The sequence below is a fragment of the Chlamydotis macqueenii genome, chromosome 1 (assembly GCF_036417535.1).
Source record: "Chlamydotis macqueenii isolate bChlMac1 chromosome 1, bChlMac1.mat, whole genome shotgun sequence".
NCBI classification, from domain to species: Eukaryota; Metazoa; Chordata; class Aves; order Otidiformes; family Otididae; genus Chlamydotis; species Chlamydotis macqueenii.
Genome location: NC_141556.1, coordinates 120,680,141 through 120,699,648, shown reverse-complemented (window position 1 = coordinate 120,699,648; position 19,508 = coordinate 120,680,141). Strand labels below are relative to the sequence as shown.

The following is a 19,508-nucleotide window of genomic DNA, read 5'->3' as shown; positions in this document are numbered from 1 at the left end:
TCTTACGGAGAGGGCATCTATTGCCTGGGGTGGAAAAGCGCATGCTGACATCAGATATAGATGGCTTAATTGTAGCCAGAGCAGAGCATCTATGTATGTTGATGTTTGTCATTTCTGCTGTAACAACCATTTAGCAGCAACAAAACTAGACAGGGAATGCTCCTCTAGGAAAAGAGATTTGCATGAATCATGTTGCTGCACTTCTGTACCAGCACAGGAAGGCACCCAGGCACCCTCTATTCTGACTGCCACAGACCCATACAAAAAGGAGGCTTTGCCTCTTTAGAGCAGAAAAGGTCAGACCCATTGCAGTGCATTTGTTTGTATACATGATGAGCCACCATCCCAAATTATCACAACAACTATCATCATAATGCAGAATCCTCACTTTAAAAAATTTATTTGGCTTGGCCTTTTTTAAGTTCCTTAAAGAATTTAACCTTGCTTGAGTATCTATCTTCAATTTTTTGCAACTTGCAAAAAGCAAGAGCCAAACAGCCACACCCCCCTCTGATATTTTTCCTACTTGAAGTAGAAACTACATCTCCCACTAAAATAAAGATCCCTCCTAATCCATTCCCCTAACATCATTGAAACCTGCTGGCTGCCACACTTGGCACAGCTGCTCCCTCTGCTCTGCCAGTGCTGGTCACCAGCAGCTACAGTTGCCAGAAGCCATCAAATTGAGTAAGAATGCAGAGAGGAGAAGCAGCTTGAGCCTGTGCTGCTGCTTGCACAAGAGCCTGCTGGTGTCGATGATCACAGAAGGGCCAGAGGTCTCTCAGAGATAAAAGGTCTACAGCCAGGAGTAAACGGTTAAAAAAAAAGAACACAAAGACCCATTTTTAGAAAAAAAAAAAACAATATATGTAACCTAGAGCCTCACAGAGAAGAACAGAAAGGACATTTTGCCTGTTCCTTTCTAGAAGGAAATACAAATTAAGGACACGGTACAGTAAATGGTTGTATTGGGTCCCAACCACAGCAGCAGCTTTCTAAGCCTCTGGCAATGTTCATGCTAGAAGAAATAGGAAAGGGCGTGTTCTTGTCTGCAAAACCAAACAGAAGTAAAGATGTATGAGTTGACAGATGCTTATGTATGCTTCTGCTGGCACTTCCTTCTCTCAGAAAAAATAATCTTATTTCCTGGTTGACAGTTAAATTTTACTTCCGCTTAACAAGAGTGGTGCTCTTAACTCCTCAAGTCCTGATGCAGCACAACACTTTGAAGTCAGTGGATGTCAGCATAGTCTTTCCTTTGCTGAATAGGTGACGCTGTCTGAACAGAGGTCTGAATGCAGACTATTGCTGGTTAATGTATTTCTTTTCTTTCCAGTAAATTGTGCAAGTATGTTTTATAATTCATAATTGCACAGATGGAAAAGGATAATCTGTTTAGCCACTCAGTGATCTCTTTGTCTCAGGGGATCAGAAAAGTTCATAACTTCTTTACCTAATGGGTATTATGGGTATAATGGTAGAGTAAATAGTATTTTACTATATAAAAATCAATATTTACTCAGACTTTATTCCACATGAGTAGCAGGATTCTCAGGACTGATATAATCATGGCTTTTAGTTGCCTTTATTAGTTTTACACACTTTGTTTTCCCAACAGAGCAGCTGAGATATTGTATACCGGGATATGGTATAAGCAATTCACACCAACACTGAGTGCAAACCAAATATAACCTGCCATCGAGCTTTGGCAAAAGAAATTAAATAACATCCAAAAGAGCCAAAAAAAGAAAGAGGCTGTGAAGGCTATGCCCGTATGGCTGGGAGTAGACAGGTATAGCCCTGCTGTGGCCGCACTCAGAAAGGGCTGGAGGTTGGCTGGCTGTGCTCTGGAAGCTATCCAGCTGAGTTAGCACACTATGTCCTGCCTGTTGAAGAGAAATTTTAGTGCTGTCACAGCGCCATACTAATATGACTACATACTTTCCAGACTGGTACTTTCACCACATCTAGCTTGCTAGAAAGCTAGTGAGAACCACCGGCTGGTATCTTTAGGAAAAGAGACCAGCAGACAAGACCACTGTGCCAGCACAGCCTTTTCCCAGCCACAGCAGGATGGTGCTGGAGTACTAAAGGCTACTTAGGAAGAAAAAAAACTATGGCACGTGGAGTATGGAGTGAGAGGGGCAGTAAAACTGCCTCCAGGCCTCCTACATAGATATTGCTATGACTGCAGGAGACATTTAGGAATTATGGCATTTATTTGAACCCTGTGAGTTACCTGTCAGTCTCTAGTTCCATTCAGAAAACTGTGATCGGGGTGCTGACAGTATCCTACTCTGACTCTCACAAAGGCTTTCCAGAGGGGTGGAGAGTGTAACTCTTACATCACCTCATGCCAGCTATGGAAAGATCTATTAAAAAAGCAGTTACAGCAACAGTGGTGTCTGTTGGGGTGGCATCTACCGGAGAGAGGCCTGAGCAGAGCTGCTGCACGTGGCTACAAAGATCAGCGGCCCCAGCAGCTAGGATGGAGGTTCCCTGGCTAGAGACCCCCATCAGCTCTCATACCTTCAGCCACCTGCTTGCAGAAAAAAAAAGAATAAGAATGTACTGAGAATGCAGAATTTGAAAAAAAAAAAAAACAAAACAGCAAACTAACACAACCGAGCTGTATTATTAGAAATGTGATCTGTAAAACAATATATGGACCATCTTTCATTACAAAAGAAGAACACCTATTTTGAGGAACTTACCTTGAAGAATTTCGTTCTGCTTCCAGCAGGAAATGGGATAGTTTCTCTTGTTGCTTTGTCGTTATTTCTACTCTTCTTAAATTGCCTGGAGAGCTGAGTGGAAGTGCAAGAAATGGCTACGGAAACAATTGCTGAGGAGTAAACAGATTGAAATAGGCAAGTAGACTACTCATAGATTGAATTTCTCCATGCTTGCAGACTTGATCACTTGAGGGTAGTTATATGAGAAGGGAGGAGTGAGGCATATTTTAACAGAAGTAAAATACCAGAACAGTTACAAATACCATGGTAAAATAGAAAGCAGACCAGAACAGAGAGCTTACAGTAAAGCAATTGCCTTGCAAGTCATGTATAAGAAGATGAAGTACAAAGGTATTCAAGCTGACAGGAATAAGGAGGCAGCAAATTAGTCTCATCTACCTGAATCATTTTATTCTTCTCTGTTGAATTAATTCTGAGTTGCCAAGTTAGGACTTCAGATGGTATGGACAAAAGATGTGGGCTACTTTAGCTTTATGTCATTGCAAGCTACACCTAAATAAAGAAGCTTAGGTTTGGGGATTTGTTTATTTAAAGAAACAAAACCCACTTCCAGAGAAAAGTAGAGAAAAATGTAAGATTAGCACTGCTTTATTCTTCTGCTGACTGTAAGATATTTTTTTTTATCTCATGAATGCCAACTGCTTTCTTGGTAGCAGTAGTTAACACTGACTGTCATAAAAGTCTTGTGAAAAGACATTAACAACAATTTCCTAAATGGAATAGAAGTGACCTCTATATGTCTCAATTGCACTTTAGTGGAAAGGGAGACCCCATATGTAAAAGAAAAACTTGACAGTTTTCTCATACGTCTGAAGAGTGGAATGCGCTCTGTACTTCAAAATGAGCAGTAAGGTCAGAGAAATGAGAGGCAGGGTATAAATACAGCAGAACACTTTCCCTTGGATAATTTGCAGGAGGGAACTGAAAGGTTGTATTTAACCAAGATGCAAAAAAAAAGTACTCCTGGTATTTCAAGAATGGCTTTCATACAAACTTTTCTTTCCTAATCATCCCGCCTTCAGAATTTCACAATGTTAATTGTACTTGGAGGAGGCAGTTGTAAACTGAGTGGCTAGAAAGGTCACTTGTTTTTCTTGCTTGGTTATGAACACAAAAAGAGGCTATCATTACTTGGCATACAAACATACTACACAGCTTTCATTTTGCCTGTAAAGGGCTTAAAAAGAGCTGTACTGAGAGAAGTTCCCATTTTGCAAAGGATTTTGACATTTCAGAATCTGTCTTCATTCTGAATTGGAGGAAAGAAATCCAATATATTGAAGTTAGTGAAAGTGGATTTCACTTTGTCCACTGTTTGCTTCCATAATCTAAGAAAATATTTGTAATTCTTTAAGTGTGTCTGATAGTATATATTGCAGAATAACAAAAAAGTCCTGAAATGTATATTCCCAAACAAAAACTCCCCTTTAGATATTATTTTAATTCCCTAATTCCAGTTTTTCTCCAAAAGGCTGAAGAAATCAACCTGGTTTATGTGAAGTTTCAGGAGGAAGAGAGCTGATTTAATTAAGTTTTTCCTGACAACTCCAGTTTACACTTTGCTAGTATCTGATACTGACCATGCAGTACACTAGACTGTGGTTTTAGATTTTATAAGCAGAAAGATATAAATGACTATCTTCTAAGAGGTAACAAAATACTTCCCTACGGATTTCTGTTCTTTAAATTGCTGTCAAAAGACATAATCTTGCCCAGGTTTCCCCTACCAAAGCAATAAATGGTCATTTGCATCTCTAATTTAGCCCAGAGCAAAACTCAGACTGACTTGGGTGCCCAAGGACTGGCACTCACAAAGTAACCAGCTCTGTCGGTCACGACTGAACAGTTTGTGAAGTGAGGAAACCAACCTGCGAATCAGACAAATTACCTCCACCCTCCCTAGTAACTTTGATGGTGGAATTTGAAAAGGTGGCTCCCTAGACCCACATTGCTGGCCGGGTGTAGAAAAGCTGGTTCACAGAGAGAGGCATTGCCCCTGGAAGAAGGATGCCTGGTAGGGCAAGGGGCATAGAGCAGAGAGCTCCAAGAGGGCAGGAATGCCAAAGTGCACCTAGTGTGAATAAAGCAGTGTGTCACCTTTGCCACATCAGAAGTAATGTGTGCACCCTGCTGTATTTTTGGCACCCATTTGAAGCAAGACACTGATTGCAATGCAGAGGTGAACATACAGTACTGTTGTTTCTGATGTTCATTGTGCAACATGGGTTTTCAAAGCTCAGTCAGCACTGGGAGGAACCCCTGAGGCCAGGCCTGGCACAGCAATTTCCCTGCAAAACCTCTGCACTGCCAAAAGTCTCCCCTCTCCTAACACAGGGTAAAGTCCAAAGAGAGCTGGGAGCATAGCAGGCCTTAAAAGTGGCTTTTGGCCATCCTCGTCGTCCCCCCCCCTCCCCCAGAGGACCTCTCTGATTAAATTCAAAGTGAGGACCTGCAAAGCAGGATAAAGGGACAGCCAGGGCTGTCCCCTTCCGCTGGAGGCACCTTATGGTGTCCGGTGCCTAGCAGCCTTTTGCTTTGCTATGTTGCTACCTTTCCCTGTTTGTAAGCACCTCCGGCAGCAACGCCTTCGGGTTCCTCCGGAGCTCCCTCTCCCTGCGGGGCTTCTGCTCAAACCACAAACCAGGAGCTTCTCCAGGGCAGCTGGCAGCTACGGCAGCTGCTGCCCTCTCCTGCCAGGGTGGCTGGCAGTCGGTGCTGGAGCCAGCAGTAAGAGCAGAGCAGGTCATCAGCACATTCACTCACCGTCTCTGGCCTTTTGCCGAATGAAATTTATATATCAGATCAGCAGGACCTTGAGAATACTTACGGTCACTCGTTGGTCCTTTGACGGAAAAGGAAAAAGAACAAGAAAATAAGGATGATAGCAGCCCTTCTTTCAATAGTAACATACATAAAGCTTAACTTTAATCTGACATTGAAACACACCCAAATGCAACTGAAAGACCAGAAAGTACAAAATATGTCCTCTTTGTCATTAATTATATGCATCCGTATAAGCTCTAGTTGTCCTCACAACATTTTCTAGTTCTAGAAAACTTTAAACGATGCCTCCTTCATTTAGATCGAACTATATGATCCCGACACACAGACGTTTGTGCTGTCTGCCACTTCTAGGTTCAGAGCAGTTTCAGTTTTATAAAGAACTTGTTCCTGGCTGTTTCCCAAGGAAAGCACTGTTCCTCCTTCAAACCCTTTCTGCCTTCAGGACTCTGAAACAATACACAGACCAAGAGCACTGTCATTAGGGGGAGTGTTTCTGGCGGCTTGTCACTGTGTCCTGTTTGTGTCACAGCTGTCCCCTGGGCTACGTGAACTTTGAAGCCAGAAGACACATCCGGTTATTTTTGTCATCGCGTTTAACAGAGAGCACCTCTATATGCATCGCAAAGGTATTTTCCCTTACAACTCTGAGCCACAGTCTCTGCTTAGAATTAACAGGCCACTCACAGACTAGGTAATCAGTTTTATAATTGGAGACATTACCTTATTGTAGATAAAAGAATTCAGCCATCCTTCAGTGACAGAAAAAAACTGAGGCATCAGCAAGAATGAGAAAGGATGAAATGCACAGACTACGCTTCAGAGAAGGTGCACTCGTATCCAGTTCCGCAGGAGGTAAGCAATCAGAGCAGTAGTTTGCATGCTCTGTGGTTACTTATTAACAGTACAGCCGTTCTGCAAATTAGGCTTCCCTAGTCAAATGCTGGGGATGTGCAGGAATGAGAAATAACCTTACAGTTTTGAGTAAATAAATGTATAGCTTCTTAATGCTCTGCCAGCTAACAAAATTTAATTTTGGTGTTCTTAAATGTTTCAAACGGAAAGCACTCTCAAATTAGTAACTGGCTGTTAACTTGGAAGCCCAAATGCTTCCTATGAGCTAAGAACACGATGGTACTTAGCAATAGTTCTCTTCCTTTTTCATCTTTGTGCAGCTGAAAACAAAAAGACACATATGCCACATAAGTGACACATCTGAATAAATAAATACTATTTATTTATTATTTAAATACTGGCTATTTAGATTCCTACCTATGACATGTAAATAAAATGACCTGAATACAGGGTGTATCTCTGTACAGAGATGATCCTGTTTTTCTTCTGGTTTGGGTGGTAAAGCTTTGACTTAGGGTATAAGGTAACTTCCACCACATTTTCCAACCTTGTCACTCCTTCCACTTGCCACTCCTTTTGCTGCCTACCTCAGAAGCGTCACCTCCTCTGCGCAGTGCTTAGTTAGCTAACTGCTTTTCACCACATGTACCTTCACAAGGCTCCTCTTGTGAAACCTCAGCCATTAAATTACTGTGCAAAGTGATAGCAAGGTGATTGGCCTGACTCCTGTACCACTGATGGGCCTCGAGTCTCCCCAAGCTCCCCAAGCTCCTGCTGCTCCCAAAGCTGCTGCTTTGCAGAGAAATGACGTGCCACTTGCGTTCAGCAAGACAACTTGTCCTCCACATCTGCAGGAGGTGGGTATGAGCTGTAATGCAGTCACCATCAACTCCCTTAGCCAAGGTAGATTTTAAGGGCATTTTCCTCTCTAAAGAATAACAAAGCACTATCTGGCATCGAGGCAAATTATATCATTTTAAAGAGTGATTGGTTTTGAATACTGCAGCTCACATATGAAACATTAACCAAAGAAGCAACATGAAATGAAAACAAGGTCTTTTCCATATGGGGTATTATTATTGCTTAATACAGACCAAGGGTAGCTATGAGGTACTATCCTCTCTCCTGTTCCTTGTGAGCTACTCCCTTCCACTCTTCCTGACATTTTGAGAAAAGAGAGCCCTCTTCTCGCCTCTCAGCATTGATTTAGCTGTAATCATGTTAGAATGGGAGGATCTTGACTGGCTGAGGTGACTGAGCTTGTCATCAGTCATGTGGATCACTGCTGAGACTGACTGAGTAGAGAAGTTTGGAAAAAAGTCAGAATACAGGAAATTTCCTACATATTAAGATCATTAAGAATTATAGTTACTAAAAGGGCAAGAAAAAAAAATAGCGGAAGTAGAAGTAGTTGTATGTGTGAAAGCAGAAGATGCTTAAGTGATGTAAGAACCCAACTAACTCACCGTTCTGCTATCTCACTAGTAACTGTTGGAACTGCCCAGGGCCCCTGTCAGCAGAGCAGTTCGGTGCAGCTTAGAAAAAACAGTGGGAGAGGTAATTCGCACGCCATTCACTTATACAGAAACACAGGATTTTCCAGGCCAGATCACATGGTGGTTTGATGACTTCCAGCAGTGATCAGCCCCAGAGCATTTCCCTACCTCTGTCCAGACCCTCAGATTACCCATAGGGACCATTCTGCTGTGCTTTGCATATGAAACAAGATAATCTCCTCAGAGCTCCCCGAAATGCAGAGCCTGACTGCTAACAGTATGAGTGTCCCATGCGCGCCGGTGCAGCCCAAGCATGTTTCGGTGACGCCTCTTGATGAGTACACATCTCCAACCATGCCATCGGACGTGCACCGTCAAGCCAGCTGTGGGAATCCTGTGGGATTTCAGAGACTGGCGATGAACGCCGTCGGCCTTCTGGCTCCAATTTAAAGGCGTGTACTGAATTTCCAGTGGGATTCACCAGGCTGCATGGTGGGGACACATCTGATCTGTTGAGCTGGTCAATGAGGCTCATCAGACTGAAAACTTTGGGTATAAAACAAAAAGAGAAGATCCGTGGACTGGAATTTTCAAATGTCACTAAACATGACCAAAAAAAAAAAAAAAAAATTAAAAAGTGTTTACAGGCCGAACAGGCCAAACTAGTGGGAGCTCTCAGAAGACTGAGGGGTCTCACCTCAACTGGCACCGGCCTGTTTCACCGGCTGAAGGAACGGGTCGGGAAAAGCAAAGCGCAAGAGAGGCACGGGAGATCACTGCCGGGGCACGGCGGCGCCCCACACCCCCGCGCGCTTGCCGCACCCCCACCGAGAGCCACCCGGCAGCCGGGGGTAAGGCCTCCGGGGGCGGCGGGGCTCTCCGCTTACGGTAACACCGCAGGCGGCCGGCGCTGCCCCTCAGAGCCGAGATGGCGGCGGGCGGCGGCCGGGCGGGGCGGGGCGGGGCTCTCAGCACCCGGGACAGCAGCGCGAGCCCCCGCCCGCCTTGGTTGCCGCGGTAACGGCGACGCCGCCGCCATGTCGGACCAGAGCTCGGAGGAGGAGACGGAAGAGGCCGAGCCCAATTTGGGGGTCGGTCGGGGCGATCGGGGTGCGGCGGCGAGGGGCCCGTCCCCGCCATCAGCTTCCGCCGCCGAGGGCACTGGGGTGGAGCGAGGCGGGAAGCGGCTCGACGGCCCACGGGGGCCTGGGGCAGGGGGTGGGGGAGCGCCAACGGGAAAGGGAAGAGTGAACGTTACCGGTCGCGGGGTCTTAAATACTGCACGGCCGCCGTGCTGAGCCTGGGGGAGCTCCCGGGGGGCTTCTTCGGTGGGCACGGGATGTTGGGAAGTGGGGGTGTACCATTTCAGTTTAACTTTTTGCACCGGATGACAGCAAGTCATCTGTGCTTTCCAGCTGCGTGTCGGGAAGGGAGGAAAGGCTCTGGGTGCCAGGACCTGCTGAGAGCGTCTGCATGAGCAGCACATCTGTTGGCCTGATGCTGCTGCAGCCTCTGATTCAAGCTGAATTGGAGCAATTTTGAGCAAACACCTGTTTTCCTCTGTCTAAAGAGGCTGGATTCAATCCGGTCTGGCCCTCTTAAACCGTTAATATTTTATCACATTTGATCAGGAGTATGACGGTGAGCGCAATCCAGAAGGTGAGCGACATGGACGTGGAAAAGCACGTCTACCCAATGGTGATACATACGATGGAGAATATGACCAGGGTTTCAGAAATGGACAGGTAAGACAGTGACAGAAGGCAGAGGTTGTGCTTATGTTTCATCAGCTCTGTTAGTTTGGGCACTGTATTGAAACAAGAGGGAGAACTGACAAGTATTTTATCTATACCAAATATGTTTCAGGGGACCTACAGATTTAAAAATGGTGCTCGCTACATTGGAGAATATCTTCAAAACAAAAAGCATGGCCAGGGCACTTTTTTTTATCCAGATGGATCAAAATATAAAGGTAAAAAACAGTTGAAGGAATTTCTGTAACTGAAAGGACACATTCTTCCAGCTCCCTTCTCATATCTGGAATGCAAGGAGATAATGAATTGGAGACTGTATTATTTTAAGAGGATAGAATTTCTATGAAATAGTTTCCTTTTATTATTTTTTACTACAAGATCTAAAAAGTGTGGGTTTATATTGGTTATTGTGAGAAGTGTGGCGTTCGGTAGAGTTTATTCTTATCATATCCTCGTTTCAAATGGGATATTCCGCATCCAGAGAAATATCAGGCATCTTTTACAAATCAGTGAAATCTTGGCAGAAGATATACATACCTCTCCTATGAGGGCAGCCTGAGAGAGTTGGGGCTGTTCAGCCTGGAGAAGAGGAGGCTCTGGGGAGACCTGATAGCGGCCTTCCAGTACCTAAAGGGGGCTTATAAGAAAGATGGGGAGAGGCTGTTCAGGAGGGCCTGTTGTGATAGGATGGTGGGTAATGGTTTTAAAATAGAGGGAGATAGACTTAGATTGGATATTAGGAAAAAAATTTTTACCATGAGGGTGGTGGAACACTGCCACAGGTTGCCCAGAGAGGTGGTGGATGCCCCATCCCTGGAAACATTCAAGGCCAGGTTGGACGGGATTCTGAGCAACCTGATCTGGTTGGAGATGTCCCTGCTCCTTGCAGGGGGGTTGGACTAGATGACCTTTGAAGGTGCCTTCCAACCTTAACCATTCTATGATTCTATGATTCTATATTTCTGATGTATTTCTAAATGATAGTTAGAACCACAGACTGTGTTCAGTATAAAGTATTTTTAGAACTTTATTAGGTTCATCTTTAAAAAATAGTCTACGGTTAGAGCACTTACTCAGGGATTTGGATGCCTCTGAAGTTTGAAGAAGTTGAAAATCACATTGTTTCCCTTCTTCCAGGGGAGTACTCAAAACCTTCTGAATATCAGTTAGGCTTCAAGAGACAATATTTCCCCCTTCCTTTCCAAGCTAGGCAAGAAAGAACATTCACATTTTTAGGCTAGAACCAGAGAGCTAAAGGAGCAGCCCAATTCTTGCCTTGCAGGAGTGTATCCACCTGAGGGGTGTTCTTTTGTTTGTTTGTTTGGGTTTTTTTTTTTTTAAGTTTGAATAGAAGAGTAATTAAGACATACAATCTAGCATCATTTTGAGTATATATGACATCTCACTGTCAGGACAGTTTTAGCAAATGAGTCAAACTAAAGTAGTCCCTTTTTATTTGAGTGGAGATGCCACATTATCTAATGAAACTGTGATACATTACCAGGTTTAAAGGTAGGAGCAGAATGCTACATGGCTTCTTGTGTTCATCTTAAGATAATGGAGATAGACTGTGGTGGACAAAATGTGTTTGGAGTGAAAGGGAGATCAGGCAGCTGCATAAATATGTGTGGAAAGGGACAAGCAGAAGAGAAAAGATCAAGGGCTTAGAGTAAGGAATCACAATGATGTCAGAGCTTTCTTTTCCTTCTCTAATAATTCATGTATGATAACTTTACAAACTGACCACTGTATCACACAATGAAATATACCACATCTCACTCTGGTTTTATTGTATTCTCATTAAAGGAGACTGGGTGAATGACCAGAGACATGGCTATGGAGAGTATACCTATGCAAATGGAGACACCTATACTGGACAATGGTTTAACCACACTAGGTTTGTTTCATTCTTGCATGATGTTTTGAGTCACTCAGAGGCATTAAAATACAAAGGTGATTTTCAAAGTATGGCTGACTGCAGCAAATCAAGTGCTACTGGATGACCTTGGCAATTTAGGGCCAACTTCAGTCATTTGAGCTAATTAAATAATACAGTTGTAGTACCTTAAGTATAACAATATCCTACATTGTTAATATTTCAGTAATATAAAGCATAATTATTATTTTCTCCTTAGGCATGGACAAGGCACGTATGTCTATAAGGACACAGGATCTAAGTATGTTGGTGGTTGGGTAAATGGAAACCAGAAAGGAGTAGCTGAACTTATCCACCTAAACCATAGATTTAAGGGCACGTTTTTGAATGGAAATGTAAGTGTGCTGGAAAACTTTCTATTTATCTGAACAGTTAGCACAGAGTTGCCTGAATAAGACCTGTTTGCACTTAAAATAAGAAGCTAGGCTCCCAATCTTTTGTAGTGTTGCTCGTACCATAAGTCTTACAGAAGAAACCAGATTAATTTGCAGGACAGAATGCCAGGTTTCTCTGCAACTTTGCTTTCAAACTGTATTGTTATGACTGTTGTATGAAATTTGTAGTAAAACATACATGCTTAGAGTGTACTAACTTTATAGTTCTGCTGACTTTTTTGTATCTTTGTGCAGCCTATAGGTCGTGGCAAATATGTCTTTGATGTTGGATGTGAACAGCATGGTGAATACATACAGTCAGAGCAGGTAAAAGAAATAGTGCAAATTATACTGAGTATCAGAGAACTCAATAAATCAAATCTATTGTTGAGTAATCTATAAAATGCCTTATAGATACTGATGTTAAAGTAGATCTAACCAGTCAAAAAAGGGTAGAAACTCATTCATTGTTAAGAATGAAATGAGGTTTCATTTTGCTTTTTTCTTTAACTTCTCTGCTGGGTAAGCTTTGACAAGTATAAGGTGTGATTTTTGCACTACTTGCAAACAGGAGTCCTTTCTACTTAAAGTTTAGAAGAATTGGATCTTCCCAAAACATTTGAAGTTTCAAACCACAGAAGAACATAGAAGTAGTTATCTGTACATTTAGTCTGTATCCCACTTTGTTCTGAACACCACAAAAAAAAAAAAAAGAAAAATATTTCTTCTTATATTTCTGAATTGCTTAATGCTATGTGTACAAATGGTAATTTCCAGCAGATTCATGTTTTGGAAATGTATCCCATTATTGTCCTGGTCCTGTTAGGAGCTTAGTATCCACAGCTCCTAATAATTGTAAGGAGCAGCTGGGATCATGCCCTGTTTTTCCTTCTCCTTCATACATGAATGTTTTGAAATGTTTCCAATTAATATGGTGCAAAAAAGCTATAGAAATCAGAAATATATCTTAATATTACTGTTTTGATTTCAAGAAAATGTGCCACATTTTAGCTTAGAGTTTGCTACCCCTGTTGTCTGACACATGAGTTCTCTTCACACGTTCTTTGAAAATTCTCCAATTGTTTCTTAAGACAAGGACAAAACAATAATTAAAAAATCCTATCAGTAGAGATAGAGATTTACAAAACATGGAGACTGTTTTGCTCTTTTGGCTAAAGGCAAGGGATGCTCAAATTAAGTATCACAAGATTCAAATGAGTATCCAAAGTGATGCATATCTAGTATCCTCAGTTCAGTTGGGAATTGCTGGATATGCTGATTTTGGAGTATTAGGCCATTGATGTGGGATTTTAAACATGACTTTAAGAACTCAAGGTTAAGCACTCAGCTTCTGAAAATCATTACTCTCAGGAACAATAATTTCTTCTCATGTGAATGCTGTAGTGATTGTGTAAAGTCAGGGACAGTGCTATCACTAAAGTAAGATTAAATTTTACCTCTTTGCTTTAGCTGAAGTAATTGCAGAACAAGGCTCATTTAAAAAAAATAAAAGAAATTAGCTTGCAATACCTATAATGATGCCATTACTAAGACTCCTTCATATTTGCATAATTTTGAAATAAAAATTTATCTTCAAATTTCTAAACCATAAGCTTTGTGCAGTACCTTACTGCCTCCTAGATTCACTCCAAGGTCTTCCCTAAGCAAAGATTCAGACAGAAAGAGCTGTTTTGCCACTCTGTTCCTATGTGAGACAGACAGTGTAGTACCTACTACTACTCATCTTATTTGCTGCTATTTTACTGTAGAAGAGGAGACATAGTTGATAGGCCCCTCACAGCCATTCTGTTTAAGGGAGAAACAAAATTTTACCTTAAAGTAGGCAAACTGACAAGCATTAATCATTAATAATAGTTAACTGACATTAGCAAGGTTCAAAGTATAGTTATCATTCAAGATTTGTGGCTGCTGATGTTCCTCCAGCTGCAAATACTTTTAAAGGTCATGTCACTGCCATTTTGAGCCCAGATGAAGAGGTTTTAGTACACAGAACCATCGTCTTAGTTTTTGCCTTAATACCTGTAAGAGGAGATGCTGAATTTCGAGTTGTCTTCTAGGATCGAGAAGAGGGAGAAGAAGAGGAGGAACCCGCATTACTTGTTGCACCAACATGGAAAGCATCAAAGATTACTGAATTTACACTCTGGACTCCCGATGAGGAAAACCCACCTTCTCCCGGAGAAGCCTCCCTAGGGACGGCAGCAGCAGCAGAAGCAATGGAAGAAAGAGCAGCAGAAGAAGTAACTGAAGAGGAGAAAACACCATCAGTTGCAGGTTTGTTCTGCTGGACAGCTGGAAACTCCAGGCTTTGACTATCCCCTGAAACCATATTTTTCAGTTTAATACCAAGTGGTGTGAGAGGATTTTTTTTTTTTCCAATAATTTACCACATATTGAATGTTGGGAATGCCCAAGCCTGTTAATAAACTGCACTATATATATACATATATATATATATGTATATATATGTTTTACCTCACATAGCATAATGAGATACAACTGTCTTCAGAAGCCTGTGCATCATTTTAGTCTGTTTCATGGCCTGTTATACCAACTTGATTATAAACAGTTACAGAAAATTTTGTGGGATTTCTCATGTGAGTAAAGACTGCATATTTCAGTAAGTTATTTGGTACTGTATGAAAACAATGGCTGAGTGCAAATTTGTAAAAATTAATTTTCTTCAGTATTTCTAATTTCTCATATTCCAGTTACTAATGAGTCTGCTGAGGGTAGGGATGATGACCTTTCTCTTCATGAAGTAGCCAATGAAGTTTTTAGCCCAGCAAGGGATGCAGCAGACGAAGATGAGAGAAGCAGAGGGGAAGAAGAAAACCAAGATCAGGAGGATCAAGGTGAGGAATGGAGCATCCGTGATAGTTCTTCAATTAGCAATCAGGGTTTGAAATGATATATGTCTATCAGCTGAAGTCATGCTGCTGATGAGATGTCCATTATCAAGCTGAAAAGACCGTGGGAGTCTCTACCTTTCATAAGGGGGGCAGTCCTCTATAGATGTAAAGTGGTTTGAGTAGTCCAGTTCATATACTGTACAGATTAGAAGTGACACTTCTGTGCAGCGTTATCTACCCGTGTACAGTTGACAGCACTTTCAAAGCTGAGTTTATAAGTGATTGCATTTGCAAAACTTTTTCTTTGTACAAAAATGAAAGAGAAGATTTCAGACCCTGAGGAATCCAGATGGTTTTGAGCACACCACTTTTCTCTCATGAATGGAACTGTGTATTCTTATTCTCTCAACTGAAGTTAAGAAACCGGGAAATAAAAATCTCCTGAATAAACAAATTTTAGGTATTGTTATACATTATGATTTGAACAGTTAGCCAAAAGTTAGCAACTAGTTGATTTGTTTCTCTTATAAACCAAAGAGATTTGAATTCAGATGCTCAGGTTTTCTTCCAGGCAGTTCAGGAGCCTGTTTTTAATACAAAATTACTAAGAAGCAACAAAAGGATGCATCTGTGCGTACTCATATTTAGCTTATAGCCTCCACTCAATTGCGTTGTTTGTATTTATTAAGTGTTGACATTTACAAGCTCACATTTATGATGTATGAAAACATAAGATAAATTAATCTATTTGTAATAGGTCCACTTTACAATAAAGGAAAGCAAAGCACTATCCATAGGGGTCAAAAAGACTGTTAAACCATGTGAAAATGCCTGGAGGTATAGACTAAACATTTAGGTCAGCTCTTGGAATTTTCGTAGATTATTTGCTCTAATTTTTTACCCATGACCTCTGAAGGTACTCTCCTGCTTCAGGGCAGACTAGCCAGCCAGCTGATCTGGTGTGTAGAACTGACAACTTACAGGATCCCTGAGCTTGGATCAGATCCAGCAGAAATCTCAGCAGGTTTCCTGCATTGCTCTGCTTTGGATTTGGCAAAAGTTCACTGAGCCTGGTTTGTGTCTAAGTCTCTTGGACTCAAATAACCATTTTTAACTGAACTTGATTCTAACACATTTTCTCGCCTACCACAATGAAGCGGTTCTTTTATTCCCATTGGTTTATTTATTTATTTTTTTTAAAGAACGAATGGATCCAAGTATCTGTCAGAGGTAGCATAATGCAGATTCCGATGCATGAAAGGATAAGAATGTGATAGGTGATCTCAAAGTTCCTTCCAGCTCTTTATTTCTAGAATCAAAGAGTTGGATTTTATACATTTTTCAGCATAGCTCTATATCTGTAATTAATTAGGCAACATATTGTTCCCCTTGTCTTTATGTTTAGCAAGATTATGCTATAGTAAGAGGAAATGATTTGAAGAAAATATACATACTGTGAAGACCAAGTGTAGCAAAATCAGGTTTCTTGCAGCCTTATATTCTCTGCCCCACTACTGTAATTTTTTTCCACACAGGAATTCCATCCTTCTTGCTCTATGTTTCTTATGATGCTCGTCTAGATAGGAGACATTCTTTGGCTATTCCAGAGTTACATATGGGCTGGCTGACAGTCAGTGTGTGTGTACCGAGTCCGTCTGGCAGCTGACAAACAATGTATAACAGTTGAATTTAAGTATTGGCAGTGAAAGGCACTGGGAAACATGACTGAGGTAGATAGCATAGTCCTAGAACTATGTTTTAGGTTACTAGGATTACTTTCCAATATTTTATAATAAACTGCCTCTCTGTGTCCTGTCTTTTCTTCACATCCACAGGAGCTACTGGTTTAGAGGATACAGAGGATGAACAAAAGGAAGCAGAGTAATGGGATACAACTAAAGATAAAGAGCCAAAAAAAAAGGAAATTTCAGAGTAAATCATTTATTATGGTAAACCTGCAATATTTTTATTCATAAAAGGCTCAGTTAAGATACTTTGAATAAACATTTCTGTCACTGTTCTGTCTGCAATATGTATCTCTGAATCTTTTACGGTCTCAGAGTGTACAATCTCAGGACAACTTTCTTTATTCCATATAGCAGATAGTCAGTTGTTGAATTCAGTATGGGATTATTCTGGATCCCTGAAATTGTGTCCTCACAAGTTTACAGAAACAAACACAATCTTCTCCCACTGCTGGTAGTTCTTCTCTTCCTTGAACCCTGCCTCTGGGCACAGAGACTTGGGAGTCTTGCTTGTGAAGACAAAGGCAGCATTGGTCTTCCCAGCTCCATCTGTATCCTCTGTCACTAAACCACCCATTAGAGGCCTACATTTTCCTTGTTTATTCTTTTGCTGTTCATGTAGCTGTGGAAGCTCTTCTTGTTGCCCTAAATCTCCACTTGTCAGTTTGAACTCAAGCTGAATTTTGCTTTCCTGACACGTTGGTGCAGTGTTTTAAAATTCTTCCTTCTGTTTAAATTCTTCTTCGTCTGTTTTTGCTTCCAGTTTTTGTGTACTACTACTTTTTTTTTCGTGTGTGTTGCAGCTCAGTCCGAAGTTTCTTTTTTACCTTGTAGCCTTCCTTATGCTGTTTAAAGGAGACTGTCAACAAATCAGGGTGAGGCAGTGGATCTGTAACAAATTCCCAACACTATGCCACACTATAATACCCTTGCTGATCCACAAGCTCTCAACCAGCATGTTGTCCATAGTATAGAAGACCTCCATGCATTCAAGCTGCTTCATCCCATAGATGACAACTCTACTCATTTTCCTTTCTTTCTTTACTAATGAGCCCTTCATTCATTGGAGAGCTCTGGTTGTGTGAGCTGTCCCACCATGTTTCAGTTTTTCCAGGGATGTCACAGTTCTGCATCTGTACACTGAGCAATTCCTGGTTCCTCCTTTTTGTTTCCCAGATTGCATCAATTTGCATACATATTCTTAAAGTAGGCTCATTTTTGACTTGTTTTATCTTTCCCAAAGGATGTCTTGCTCCCATCACTCTGCTCGTTTACTTACCACCCCTGAACTCCGCTCCTTCACTTAGTGTAAGCAGTTATCATAATCCTCCAAGGTATCAAGTTTAAGACTCTCTTCACCAAATTTGCAAACATGTTGGCAAAGATACTCTTACCCCACTTCATTAGATCTCCTTGTTCTTCCAAGAGGGACCCATGATGATAAAAGCCAAAGCTTTACCTATGGCAACAGCCATGCACCTCTCAAAAGTCCCTTTCTACCTGACCTCTTCCCATGCGGGATCAAGGGGACATCCTGTACATTCCTATGTCCATTTACCACCCAAAATCATGAAGTTACTTTTGTTTTGCTCCAGGTATATCACAGATGGTCACAATGATGAGCAAGGAGGGGTAACACTCAGGGTACCAAATGAGCCTTGGCCATCTCTGTACAACACCCAGTACCTGGGCATCTGCTGAACAGCAAATCTCCCATGACAGCATGTCTAGTCAGCAAACAGGTTCCTTTATTCTCTACAGAAGGGGATCTCCAACCGCTACTGCTTTCTGCTGATGTTCAAGCTGGGCACAGCTGGCTCTGAAGCCTCCCTTTAGCAGCATCCGTTCCCCTCCCATGGCTGTTAGGGCTCAACACCAACTCTCTGCATTCAAGTCTGAGTAGGAAGGAGGAACATTTCTCCTCCTGCCAGAAGTCATGAACTTCAGCAGCCTCCCTCAGGGGGGTCCCCATCCACCGCTCCATCCAGCACAGCCCCTAAACATCCCTCTACCTCAGGCTCAGGCTCTCACCTCTGTGGAGACCCTACTGATATCCCATTTACCCTCCTTAATAGTGAAGAGTCTGCACACCTCCTTCTCCAGGTCCTTGGACATACAGCACCTGGACCACTACAGACCTCCCACAGCAGAGGGCCCCATCATCCACAGCCCTAGTGAGAGACCCAGACACAACATCCCTCTGCCCAAGCCCTGTCTAGGCTGTCACCACTGGTGGACCAAGGGGACTTTCTTCAACTACTCCTGGAGATCAGACCCAGTAGCTCATCAGCACTGGTGTTGCACAGTCCCACATGGTTTGCAGGAGAGTTCCTGCCTTGCAGCACCTTGTAGGTACCACAAGAGTTCCTAGTAGCACCTACACAAACTACGAAAAGCTCTGCTTGCCGTATTACCATCTCCCAGCTGAATAAGCATCCCTACACCACAGATAAAAACCTATCCAGCACCCCTTAATCAGCAGGCAGCTAACTCCTGAACATGCGACTCCTTTTAAATCAAGAACCTGTCAATCAGGAAGCAGCCAGCAGGAGACAGCAGCTGCAGAAGCCCCCTGGAAGTCACCAGAATCAAATGGCATTATATAAATAGAAAGCCTAAAGTACAGAGGAAGGCAGAGCTGCACAAAGCATTATACAAGCACTAAATGCCATGGACAGATCTTTTCTCCTCTTCTGCAGGTCAATAAAGCTGTTCTGAAATATTTTTTTCCTGATCATATGTAAGCAATACCTTAATTATTAACGTACGTATCTGTCTGACTTTAATTGACTCTCTCATACTGTGAGAATATTGGTATGAATGTTGATGGGCCTGGAGCCTGAGGCAGAGAGTTGCCAGCCAGTAGCGGTTTGCTTTTGAAGTAAGATAACTGGTTTTGGCCCAGCTGAGATAAGAGATGTTGTACTGCTGTTGCTGA

The 19,508-nt window shown here is 42.2% G+C and overlaps 1 protein-coding gene across 2 annotated transcripts; it reads left to right on the top strand.

Moving 5' to 3' along the window:
• Positions 1–8,924: 8,924 nt before the first annotated feature.
• Positions 8,925–18,187, top strand: RSPH1 (radial spoke head component 1). 2 transcript variants are annotated; one of them, XR_015257559.1, is made up of 10 exons: positions 8,925–8,979; positions 9,520–9,633; positions 9,755–9,860; positions 11,449–11,539; positions 11,778–11,913; positions 12,208–12,279; positions 14,031–14,247; positions 14,685–14,828; positions 16,661–16,774; positions 18,166–18,187. XR_015257559.1 is itself a non-coding variant. In XM_086739996.1 (9 exons), the coding sequence occupies exons 1-9, from the start codon at positions 8,926–8,928 to the stop codon at positions 16,708–16,710; spliced, it is 984 nt and encodes a 327-aa protein (XP_086596122.1). In that variant the 5' UTR covers position 8,925; the 3' UTR covers positions 16,711–16,855. The 2 variants fall into 2 exon arrangements, 1 of the variants encoding a protein (XP_086596122.1); XM_086739996.1 differs by lacking the exon at positions 18,166–18,187 and having other exon boundaries at positions 16,661–16,855.
• The last annotated feature ends 1,321 nt before the right edge of the window (positions 18,188–19,508 follow it).

Excerpts from the sequence above, each read along its gene's own strand:
- RSPH1 (XM_086739996.1), top strand. The coding sequence starts at position 8,926 with ATGTCGGACCAGAGCTCGGAGGAGGAGACGGAAGAGGCCGAGCCCAAT. Across the intron at positions 9,634-9,754 it reads AGGGTTTCAGAAATGGACAG|GGGACCTACAGATTTAAAAA; the intron begins GTAAGACAGTGA and ends AATATGTTTCAG. Across the intron at positions 11,914-12,207 it reads GCACGTTTTTGAATGGAAAT|CCTATAGGTCGTGGCAAATA; the intron begins GTAAGTGTGCTG and ends ATCTTTGTGCAG.